At 49.6% G+C, this 12,250-nt stretch overlaps 1 protein-coding gene across 1 annotated transcript in view; it reads left to right on the plus strand.

Moving 5' to 3' along the window:
• The first annotated feature begins 4,224 nt into the window (after nucleotides 1-4,224).
• The window catches only part of SGPP2 (sphingosine-1-phosphate phosphatase 2), a 34,587-nt gene continuing 26,561 nt past the window's right edge, over nucleotides 4,225-12,250 (plus strand). Inside the window, exon 1 of the mRNA XM_075760992.1 lies at nucleotides 4,225-4,492. Coding sequence (XP_075617107.1) covers nucleotides 4,280-4,492 — 213 coding nt within the window. The 5' untranslated portion in view covers nucleotides 4,225-4,279. The remainder of the gene's footprint in view (nucleotides 4,493-12,250) is intronic.

A 12,250-nucleotide genomic window follows, 5' to 3' on the forward strand; every position in this document is an offset into this window, starting at 1 on the left:
GCAGTAAGTTGAGTCCCACGCCTCCCTCTGGCACAGCCCACATCCCACGGTCGTGCTCTGCGGTGCCAGGACACAGCGTGCTGGTGTTTGTAGCTCCACCTTGTTAAATCTGCACCACCTCTCTAGGGGTTAAAGATACTAGCAAGTGCTTTTCCCCTGGTACCAGAGACATCTCAGCATGCAGCGGCTCTGGGCCTGCTCTACGGCATTTCAGTGGAGGCATCGGTTTGTCCACGTTCACGTCACCCCAGTGGTTTTCTCTTTGGAAAACTGCAGTTCTGACATCGGTGTGTACAACTAATAACCCGCCGCCACCTGAACTGGCTGTCAGCTGAAGTAACTCCAAGTACGATTCTCCGCAGTGAAACCTGGTGGCTGTCTGTAGAGCGACTGTAAAAGTTATGCTCGTATTTGCTCCTTCAGACCCATTCCCTCGGCTTACGAGTCAAAACAAGACTTGTCTGGCTGTCAGGATTGCAAACTCACGCTGGCATCCGAAAACTGAGCTGCATTCTAGCATCATTATCCACCCCCGGTCATGGAATTTGTACTTCGCTCTTTGCTTTGTTGGTGCTGGAGGCAAAATTATCCACTGTCACGACAGTGACACCCGTTTTTGTTAAGTAAATGCTTTCAGCGCAAGGCACTATTTTCAGCTTTCTCAAAAGTTATCCTTTGTATTCTCATCTTTCACACTTATCCTCAGCCCAGAGGTGATTTTCTTCCCTTGTGAAAACGTAGCTGAATGCTGACCAGCTGTTAGTGAGATATTGGGGCCCTAGATGAGGTAGCTTCACCGGTTGAAGCTTTAAAAATGTTCTTTGCAGTTGGACAGTTTATAAATAGCTTCTTTTAAACACTCTTAGAATGCTACTCATCTAGTTGTTGCAGTGATGTTGCTTCCACTGTGTTTACAGAAAACTGCCTTTCTAAATGTCAGAAAAATCCGTATGGGGCATACAAAGTCTGGGATAGTTCTTGAATTTTTTGTTTTGTTTTGTTGGGGTTTTTTTCTAAAGCAAATCTTTCAAGGAGCCAAATCCTGAGTATTTTTTCTTGGCCATCAGAGGTAGTGTGAAGTAGGTCTCAGGAAAAGGCGATTAGAGCATTGTTCTGTAAGAGGAATAGAAGAGGAATGATTCATACTCTTGCTTTGAGCAAGAATAAACATGTTGTTCCATGAGCAGCACAAATGATAAAACAAGCTTCCTATAGATTTTTATTCCACGTTACTAGGCACTTTCCACTGCAACAGTCAGTCTTCTGCCCTCGGTTCTCTCCTCAAACCCTCCACGCTCCTTGTGGCCCGAACACCTCCCACTGATGTGCTACGGGCCTTCCTATGATCCTCTGTTCCAGCCTGGAAGTGTCTCGATTTCCCTCTTCCCGGTCCCCCCGGATATTTGCACCCCTGAGCCCCCAAGCACCTTTGTAAAATGCCCCCACACCTCCAACCTAATTAGGGTCAGCTCATTCCTAAGCTAGAAACGAGAGGCAGCATCCTTCCCACGCGCAGCTCGATTTCGCAGAGACAAAGGGTCACTGCAGTCTTGACTTAAGGGGGGCTTCACGTCCCTTCAGACTGGCACGCTTCAAACCCGGGGTGCATTTTTGCTCAGCGGCACTGCAGTTCTGGCCTTGCTTTTTCTCCCGCCCCCCCGCGGTTTGTACCTGCGCGCTGATTCCCCCCGTGAGGCGAGGGGGCTTGCGTAGTCTGGTGCTCTCCGTTCCCCGCTGCAGCAGGAAGGTCCCAGGCCTGGCTTTATCTAATGCTTCGCTACTTAAGCTAGCATAAGGCAATACGGGGATAAAACTGCATGGAGTCGTTCTGTGCGAGTGCCCCTGCTAAAATAATCTACCAATGCAATCTAAAGGCACAGTTGTATTAAGCTAATGTCAAGAAAATGGTACATTCTTAAAAGTAGGTTCCCCCCCACAGCCCCTTTGGCTTTCTTGGAAGCCTGAGTGAATAAAGACAAACCAAGACCTGGAGTGCTCAAAGGCACGGACAAGGCAGATGAAAATTAACAATAGGTAGACATCTCCACCCCCCTCCCCTTTTTTTCTTCTTAATTTTTTGGGGCTCTATTAGGCTTAGAGTCATCCTGAATTCTTATCGGCTGGATGCTGAGGCACACTCCCACTAACCTCAGCGCTTGCCCCAAGAAGAATTAGGTAGAAGCTGGCTACGAACCGTTAGGTCTATTTTAATACTTGGGAAGTATTATAATGACAACAGGGACACACAGGTGTGTAGGCAGATCAGATAAATATTGACTTGCGGTTGACAAAGAGATTTTTCAAAATACCTATAGAGTGCTGGCCCCAGCCGTGCACTTTCATTCCTGCTTTCCTGCTTTCCGCCACGTCTCTGGATGAGATCCTATCTCACCGGCATCAGCGGCAAAACGCCCAGCCGCACTGGCGGGGCTGTAATTTTACTCTTCAAATTAGCACGTTAAAAACTCTTGTACGCGTTGTCATACAGGTGGATAAAACAAGAATGAAATAATTTTGAAGACTCTTTCTGTAATACAACGAAACTAACCATGAGGGAATGGTGAACAGAACTCATTTCTCATCCAGCTCTACTGAAGTCAGTCTAGCCGGAAGAGATTAAGCAATATAAACACAATTTTTAATTGAAATTCCACACTTGTGGATGTTTTGCTTATCCAAGGAACGGGAAAAAGAACAGAAAAGCTTCCCTGATACTGCGGAGTGCACCTAAGAAATTACACAGCCATTAAAAAAACAAAACCAGAAGCAAAGAATGAAGAATTCCTGCAAGTAAAGAAGATAAACATATAACGACCCGGGGGGGGGCAGCCTCCCTCCTCAGCCCGCGTAAACTGGTTCTGCCAAGAAGCCAGCCGCAACCCTGTCATCGCAGCTGCGGATGAGCGCAATGAGGAAAGCACTGGAAATATGATGTCACCTGGAGCTGCAGTTGGGCAAACCTCGAATGATAGAAGATTACATTTTGATAAGATGAAAGAAAATGCGTCGCATGAAACTATTAGATGGGATCTATGGAGTCTGCCCGAGAGTCCGGACGGGAGCGAAGGAGACCCGTCCCTGCGGTTCCTCGCGGAGGCCACGCTGCCCACGGCTGGGTGGGGAGATGACCCTGCGCCTCGGGAGCGCGGGCACTGGGCGAGCATCCCCCACAGCCAGCACCGGCAATGGCGCAGGGACAACCCGGCTGTCTAAAAAGCAAAGGAGCACGGCTTTGGGTTTCAAGGTTTTCTAGGAAAAAAAGCCTTGAGGCAATCCTGGATAATTTGGGGGATTTGAGAGGGGAAAAAAACCCCACAAATTTGCAATGAGCCTACATTGAGTGAATGATGATTTTGCAATCTTTGTACAAAATACATTTCCGGGGGTAGAAATGGGCTGTTCTAAAAACCCCAAATGCACCACCAGAACTGAGGTCCTTAATGTTTCGAGAGCAGAAATCAGCCGGTATCATCCACAGCAGGTCTGGCAGCCCCAGGGCTCGTGGCGTGTCTTCCAAGTGGTAACTTCTCCCTTTCTATGGGAAACTCCGTAGCTGTGTTTAAAGGAGAAAATGGTTCAGGATGGATGCTCCTATGTGGATGTGTACGTGGGTATGTATACAATATATACACGTAATTACTCAGGAGAAAAAAAAATGCTGGCTCCAAGATGGGACAAAATGAAACCGGGGCCAGCCCAGAGGATGTTTTACACCTACGAGGGGAACTGGTGGGACACGAGCCCACGTAGCCCCCCCGTGCCGAGGAGGGTGGCGTGAGAGTTTGGGCAGGGAAGGGGAGAGGCTCCCCCCGCAGCCCTCCTCTCCTCCCGTGTCACGGCACCCGCGTTTAAGCGTTTTCCAGGGAAATCCCGAAGCTCCAGGTGAGATTCGGGCGGTTTATCTCGAGGTTAAGCAGCGGGCAGTGCTCACCTCCGGGGAGATGGTGTTCCCCCCGTACCGGGGCAGCCACGGCAGGAAACGGGACCAAACACAGGAACTTGCAGCCTGGGGGTGGGGATCGCGGGGCCGCGCGCCGGGAGCACCGGAGCGGGGCAGGGGGGCGCACGGCCCGGCCGGCAGGGGGCGCTCTCGGGAGGGGGCACCGCACCTGTGCGGGCGGGGCGGGGCGGGGCGGGGCTGGACGCACCTGGCGGGGCGGGGCTGGACGCACCTGTGCGGGCGGGGCGGGGCGGGGCTGGACGCACCTGTCCGCGGTCCCGCAGCCGCCGGGGCGCTGCGTGGGTCGGGGCTGCGCGGAGCGCGGAGGCTGCCGGCAGCATGGCCCGCCTGCTGGGCACCCTGCGCAGCTCCCAGCCCGTGGCGCGCTTCCAGCGCTGCTGCGGGCTTTTCCCCGCCGGCGAGGAGGGCGGCGGCGACCCCGCGGAGGGGGCCCGGGACCGCGGCGCCTGCAACGGTGCGGGGGCGCCGCGCCGCCTGGCAGCCGCCGGCCGCGGTCCGCCCAACGGGGTGCGGAGCGGCCGCGGCCCGCAGGTGAGTGCCGCGGTGGGCGGCCGGGCCCGGCCGTGACTCAGCAGAGCCGCCCCCCTCCCCCGCGGCCGTGCGCGCCGGGGCTCCCCGGGGGGTGTCCCCAACCCCCCCCCCCCCCCCCAACCCGCCGCCGGCCCGGACGGGGGGCCGGGGGGAGGGATGGAGGGGCCGGGCTGCGCGGGGGCGCCGGTGCCGGGGAGCTCTGCACGGGGCCGCAGCCCGGCATCATCCCGGCCCCGCCGGGGAAGCGTTTCAGGGGGTCCCCGCTTGACCCCCGACCGCTGGCGCCCCCCCAAATGAGATAATCGGTGTGCGTGGGGGTCTGCCTGCAGCGGTGTCTGGAGGAGCTGTGCAGCAGCGCTCCCTCAGCCCGGGAGGCGCGTTCTGCCGTGGGCAGCGCTGGGAAGGCAACGCTCTTCTCCCTGCCTGCTGCGGGTCGCTCTCCAGCCGGGCTGCACCCGCCGTGGTGGTGCTGCGCTGACCCACGCCCGCCCGCTGGTCTCCCGTGGGCCGGGGCTCGGCACAGGCTCTGCCCGTGGCTGTGCCACCGCCGCTGCCCAGGCCTGCGCTGGTTCGTGGCTGTTTGTTGCAGCTGGGGTTCTGATGGAGATAAGCTGCCCTCTCCGTGCTGCCTCTGGCCAAGCAGGTCACGGCGTTTCATGGCACGGTCTGTAATTCGCTTGTGTATCTGAAGGGAACAGGGAAGGGCATGATGCAACCCATGTGTACAGGTTGGATGACCTGCTTTTTCTCTTGCTGTAATGACTCGAATTCATTAGCAGATCACTTTGTGGGGCCTTTTGGAAAGGAGGCGTGATAATGGTCTTCCAAACTCTACCTGCAAGACAAACACAGGCCAGCTGTGAACACCGTAACTCTATCAGTCCTCCCCTCTCGTACTGTTTTACCCTTCCCTGGTCTACATCTAGTGCTTGGATTTCTGCTTCAAGCATCTAAAATTCTTCATCAGCTGCTGCTGGACTCCTTCTCCATTAGAAGATAAGGAAAACTGAAAATCTCCTGGAGAAAACTGCCTCTGCTGTGTTTTTAATGCTACTGCCTTTGCAGAGAGGGGAGGGCTTTTTACTAGATTTCCACTAGACTTACTAGATTTCCACACTGAAAATCTTTCAGTCCTTCAGTCTGTTCACTTCTGAAAAACAACGGTAAACTCTATTTTAAGAAAATGATGCAGATAATTAACAAAAAGATTTGTTTTCACTACTTGCTTTTGAACAATGACGTAGTTAATGTAATAGTGTTGACAGTAAAATCCCATCCAAGTTAATGCTCATGAATGGAGCCGTTCACTTCACCTGGAGAAATTGTTTTGAGTTGCACAAAATAAGACATGACTACCTTTATGTGATGGTTGAATATGCCCTGGGTAAGAGTCCATGAGACCTGGAGATAAAAGCAGAAGGGTTTGTGTCCACATTATTAGGGCACTCGCTTATAAAATGTGAAAGTTGGGTTCAAACCCCCCCAAAAATGGAGATGAGAGTAATGGCTTGAACAACATTTCAAAGAAGTGCTAGAATTATAAGAACAGACTCTCTCTACCTCTGTGAAAATCTGTTTATACAAAGAGAGTTTTCGGCAACCTGCCAGGAGAAGCAGAAAGTGGTTTTGGGTCTTCCTTATGCTAAAATCGGTACTCACTGCACTGTTGCTAAATGAACTGGCGTTACCCTGATGCATACCTGTAACAAAGTGGGTTTAGCAACACATAGCAAAGTCCTCGGCCATAAACTCTCTATGGACAGTGGTATTTTCTTGCTCTTAGCTGCAGGTGTTTGCAGAAAGGTACTTAAGCACTGCCTCTGCATCTCACTCTTGGTGACCTTGGATGGCTCCTTGCTCAGCCTGAGCATCCCTTCCTGGAGCTTGGGAGTTTCAAAGTCCGTATTTATCAAGATAGAAGATTTCTATGAGGTAGTAACTTTCATATTACTTTGTCTTTAATACCACAGTGCTGTAGTCTCAAAGGTTTACAGGTTCTCCTACATAAGTTCTTGGACAACCAGTAGGTTATACCTCCGAAAACAGAGTATATAATTGCATACTTGAGTGAAGAAGACATGAACGGTTGGCCAGATGCTGGGGCTGCCCCAGCTCCATCTCCGCAGGACATTCCCTCTTTCTTCTGTGCCAGCTCTCAGGCTCCTGTGTCTGACGTGAGCTGGGTTGTGTGGCCCAGCTGGGGAGTCTGGGGAAAGGGAGCGGAGGGCCAGTGGTTGGTGGTGGTTTGGGAGGGGATGGACACACCTGGTAGGGATGGATGCCATACTGCATGGAGAGAGGGGTGATCCCTCAGGAGGGTAAGGAGACAGGACACATCTTCATCTGGGAGAAGAAGGTCTTTAATCACCTGCATATATTTGTTGCTAGCAGTGCTGCTCGTGGTGCATCAGTGTTGGCTTCCATGTATAACCTGCAGGTTATATGTATGTTGGTTTGGTTTGGTTTTTTTTAAACAAAATGCAGCAAGGCCTCATTACAGTGGTCAGCAGCGCAATGAGTGGCTGTATTTCTGCATCTTTGTCATTTAGTCCCGTCTGCCCCACAGGAGCTGCCCTGAGATGACAAGACAAGGAATGAAATGCTTAGATGTGACAGGAAGGGCTGCGTGTGTTTCTTAAATATTTGAATCACTTGCCTGCCCTCTGTTCTTGATGTTCCCTTGGTTACCAGATCAGTTAGAAACACTTTTTAATACCTCAAGTGAAAACTCAGATATCTGAGGATGATAGAAAATGGCGCTAGTCCAACACGCTAGCCAGATTTATGCCCTGGCTTGGACTTATTATTGAACCCCTGGGCTTTTAGTGAGGGAACTGTTGGGCTTTATTATTATGGAAGACAAGACAGTAACTTCTGGTAATTGTCCTGTCTCTAGCTAATACTTCTTTGTTTTTCTGTACTCCTTTCTAATAGTAGTTTTTTTCACAGGGAATTTATTTCTGAAACTGCTTGGAATATATCTTTTCCTGATGCTCTGTATGAAGTCCTCGAGTTGCACACTTAAAAATACTGACTAACTTTCTCAAGACTTGTCCAGTGTTTTAGTGAGTGTCCAAATAAATGTTACCTATATTTAAAAAGTAGAGCTTTGCTTATCCGTCACCTCCTGATAGATTTTTGCTTCTGAAATTGATAGTCTGAACTAAAGGGAACAAAGAAAAAAAAATCGTACTCAAAGTTGTCTGTAGAGATTTGTTTGTTTTTCTCCACTCTTCCTTTTCCCAGATGCTTTATCATCACTTGAGATCTATCTTCCTGACTTTGAAAGAATACAGTTCGTATTTACTCTGTAGTTATACCTTAACTGTCAGAACTGCTCCGGACTGGTGTAATGTTTACAAACTGTCCAGTCACGTTTAGTAATTGTATAGTTCTTGCTCGTGCCTTAGGAGAGGAGGGTAATAACCAGCATAACAGCAAGGTGATGGTAACAGAAATGGAAAAGGAAGGTAAAAACTGCACATCCATCTCGGATGTATTGCAGTCCCCAAAAATGGAGTCAATTACTGGCAAGACATAGATGACAGCACTGCTTTTGCTGTGATCGGATGTCTGGTAATTTGAAGTAGGCTTGCTCTAGAGGTTGAGTGAAGGTCTGTCTTCTGTGGTGATCCCTTGCGGTAGATTTTTGCATCAGCCTTGGTCTTGCTTTTCCTTTTAAAGTCATGTTACGGGCTTACTCGGTTTCACATTGTTTCCCTTTCCATGCAGCAGTAAGTTGACAGTAGCTGAGGTAGGTTCAGCAGGTGAGACATACCCTTGTGAGAAAAGCCCATGAGCACCATTAGGAGAGCTGGCAGCAAGGCATTTCTGCCTCGAGTGCTAGCACTTTGTCCTGCTGGAGAATATAGCTGAACTTTTGGAAGTTCCTCAGTTTGGAGCTGCAGCTGGGGAAACATGAGATCCAGTTTCTTGTTTCGATGGGCTGAGCACGAGGCTCACGTTCCTCGGCATGGCTCCTGCTGCTCTGGTACTTCATGTTCAGATCTCCCCTACCCACTGTGGCTGCCGAGGGAGCTTGCCTGTGTCCGATTTTTGTTTTAAGGTTCCCATGGAAAGCAGCTGGTAAGGGACATTGTTAGTCTGCGTGAACGAGACGGTTTCATCGAATGGTTTAGGCCAGCCCTATGGGTGATGGTCCTTTGGAGGATAGTACAGTCGCATCCAAGATTCAAGTAGTGCATGGCAGCCCCAGGTAGATCTGTTAGTGCTGGGTTTGCCGCTTCTCAGCGAGAAAACCAGAGTCCTCACTTGGAGAACAGGCAGCAAAGCCAGGCACGTGTCGTTTGTTACCAGCATCTGGTCATCTTCTAGATCTTGCTGCAGAAACACCTGATGCTAACCAATGTTTGTGAAACTTCACTTGCTGATTGTAACGGGCATCCTGCGTGGCTGTGCGGCGCCTGCTGCCAAGGGAGCTGCTGCTGGCGAGGTGGGTAGCAGTGCAGGGGGCATGCGAGGGGCCGCGCCACGTCATTACGCCGATGATTAGGTGCTTCGTGAGTCAGCGCTTCCTGGCTCACAGCCTGAGTCATCTTTTTGGAGGCTGCTGGACCTCGTAATGAGGACCTGTCAGGATCTTAGGATTAATTCCAGTACTTGGAGGTGAGCCACTTACTGTTTTATAATTCTGCTGAATGTCTTATGCCATTAGTTCAGATATCAACCAGAAGAATAAAAGCTCATCTGCCGTCATTATTCTCCTTTGGGTCTCTGGAGAACAGGGGTAGGTTTAATGGGCGAGGAGCCAGAGAAAATTTGTTCTCCCTGGAAGATTCCTTTGGACAGGCAGTTCTTTTACTTTACATCATATATATGCTCTGCAGGGAATATTTATGGGTCATCCGGGCAATGGAAGGTGACTATTGACTGCTATGGAAAATAAATCCAAGGTCTAGAATGTACAGGTAGTGTTGACTAAACCATGAGGTTTTTATTTAAAATGGCTATTCAAGTTCCTGCTTTATAGGGCTTCATATCAGTCCATTATAGTTAGCACCTGTAACTTATTTTTCCAAGGTAAACTGCTAGTGATATAGATTTAGATGTACGTGAATGCTTTAATATAGGGTTACACTGCTAATTTTATTGTATTACTATTTTTTGGTATTACTAAAATACAAAAATACTATTTTATTGTATTACTACATTTGTGAATATTTATTAGCAGACATAAAAAAGTATGTTTAATCATTCCTTTTGAAGGGAACTGGCTGTTGCAATCAGAGTTCCCCGAGCCTGCCGGTTCTGGTACGTACGAAGCTGCGTGGTCGCTCTGTAACAGCAGACCAGGTTGTTGTCATCCCCTTTGTGGCTAGCTCCACTCGATGTAGTTATAACTGTTTACTTATGCTAACCAGTTTAATTAGGTGTATTGCCTTTAGTGTTCCCTATTGACATTTCTCTATGCAAAGGGAGGGCGTTGAGGTGCTGTATTTTACAGCAGAAGACGGTGTCAGACACTTCAGTCGTGCCACAAGAGAGCAAAGACCGAGTGTTTGCATGGGAAAGGGCTCAGCAAGGAACCTGTTCCCTGACAGATATAAGGCCCACGGACCAGGATGTATGGCACAAAGCAGAGGATAGAATATAGGCATAAGAGCGGTCTAGGGAGGAGAAGGACGTATGGATGGCAGGGCGGCTGCGTTGCCACTGTCGCTCCTACCTGTGAGGTACCAGGGTGACTAGTGAACTGGCACAGATTGAAGTATTCGACCTTGCAAGCACCTGCCAAATGGTGCCAGCAGCGCCGTGCCGAGCAGCGCTGGTGTGTGGAGGCTGCTGGGGTGCCAAGGGGGCTTCAGCCACAGTCACTTGTTCAGTGGCATAAGAGATCCTGACCTAGATGTAGCAGAAGAGAACCCTGAAGCAGCGCTTGTTGGTGACATTGGATTACATGTTGGTCTCCTTGTGCGTTTCCCCATCAGGAACAGAGCTGGCATTGGTATGGCCTGCATTAATTGCGACTAATAATGAGGCAGCAAGTGAATTGACATCTTATCTATGGCTCTCATCCCAGGGGCTGGCTGGCTGCTGAGGTGTCTTCCAACATGCCTCCCTACAGTCACAGCTGCAATTTGAACACCATGGCCCTTCCCATTTACAGTGGTCTCTGCCTTCCAGGAGTGCGTCTACCTGGGGCTTGCATATTTGGGATGATACTTAACCCGAAGCCTCATTTGGCACTGCCTTAGAAAACTGCTCTTTGACTTGAATCTTGGAACTATCTGGTGGGGAAACAGTCACTTCTCCCTGTCCTGGTGCCCGATTATGACAGATTAAAAAAATAGTAATTTAGTTGTCTGAAATGTTACTCTGCCCATTTATCTTCCAGAAGCCTTGTTGCTCTGTGCCTCTCAAAATAGACCTCTACTGTGGCACCGACCTTTGTGCAGAAGCAGGCTGGCTGGATTCGCGATGCTGCTGGGCAGAAATACGTGACAAATCCATGGTGTCAAATTTCCAGGCTATGGGCAATTTCTAAAACCAAGTCTTAAGATGAGAATGAGATTTTTGCTCTGAAAAGAAACATGACAGTGAAGTCCTGGTTCTCCATGGTCATTTGACCATTCCCGCATGATTCTGTTGGGTTATGTTAGGCCTCTTTTGAGGAGCTCCCATCAGCCAAAATAAGAGGTGGTGGTGCTCGCAGGGAGCTGGCCTGTGGGCAGGGTGGCCGTCTAATGCTGTGCAGTTTGAAAACTGTTGTTACGCATTCTTCTTCTATTCAAAAACTTTCAGTAGCACTCATCCTCTGGAGATATGAAATACAGTTGAGTTTCAGAGGAATTTTTTAATCTCTGTTTTGAAGCTCCTTCTGAGCCGTCTCTAATTTACTTTCTCTGGTTCTTAACTCATGCTTCCCCCTCCCTGTCCACAGCTACCAAACCCTTAAAATAACTTCTTCAGACGCTTTCAGGCATAGGCTCCATGGTGCACCTCTCAAAATTGCAATCTAATTATTGCGAATTGAAATGCAATTAAACAAACCTGTTCTCCCACTGTAAAGCAGGAAGGAAGCCTTTTCCTTCTGCCCTTCCCTCTCCTGCCTCTCTCTTGCCCTGTTTATTTCCTTATTGCACAAATCGGCCAGTTCTTCCTGGAACGTAGGAGGATGCCGAAGTGCATGGGAGGCTCACCCACCACTTTTGTTGGAGCACCTGAAACAGCCGTGTCCAACCTGCCTAACCTCTGGCTGGCAAAGCAGGGCTAGTGGCTTGCCGAGAGGACGAAGGAGGTGAGCTGCCTTCGCAGTGCTCGTCAAGAGATGGATGCACGCAGCCCTGTTTATGCTGGTGTTGAGTGGCTTTCTTGGCAGGAAACTGCTGTTGACACTCATCAGTGATTAAAAACAAAAGTGTAAGAACGGGATGTCTGAGGAGTTATGCAGGCAACTAGAATGGCCACAAGTGGGACAACTTTCCATAAAGAGCATGCAAGGAAACAAAGGCGTTGCCCTTTGTGTGAGGGATGTCTATACAGGCGTTTGCTCAGAAGTCTGAAGACCGTGGTGGAAGTAGACCTCTTTGGGTTTCTTTGAATGATATTGGAAGAAAAGGGCTGAAACATTATTCTGATACCATGAGACCATTGTGTGGAGAAGATCAGATGATCTTGCTTTTTTTATTAGCAACTAGCACAAGCCTCAAAGCGTACGAGCTGGTAGGAATCATGAATGTCAACTCTCCAGGCATCTGCTAAGAAAGGAATATATGAAGTTGAAGTGAGTTTGAGTGC

Source organism: Balearica regulorum, chromosome 9 (assembly GCF_011004875.1).
Source record: "Balearica regulorum gibbericeps isolate bBalReg1 chromosome 9, bBalReg1.pri, whole genome shotgun sequence".
Taxonomy (NCBI): Eukaryota; Metazoa; Chordata; class Aves; order Gruiformes; family Gruidae; genus Balearica; species Balearica regulorum.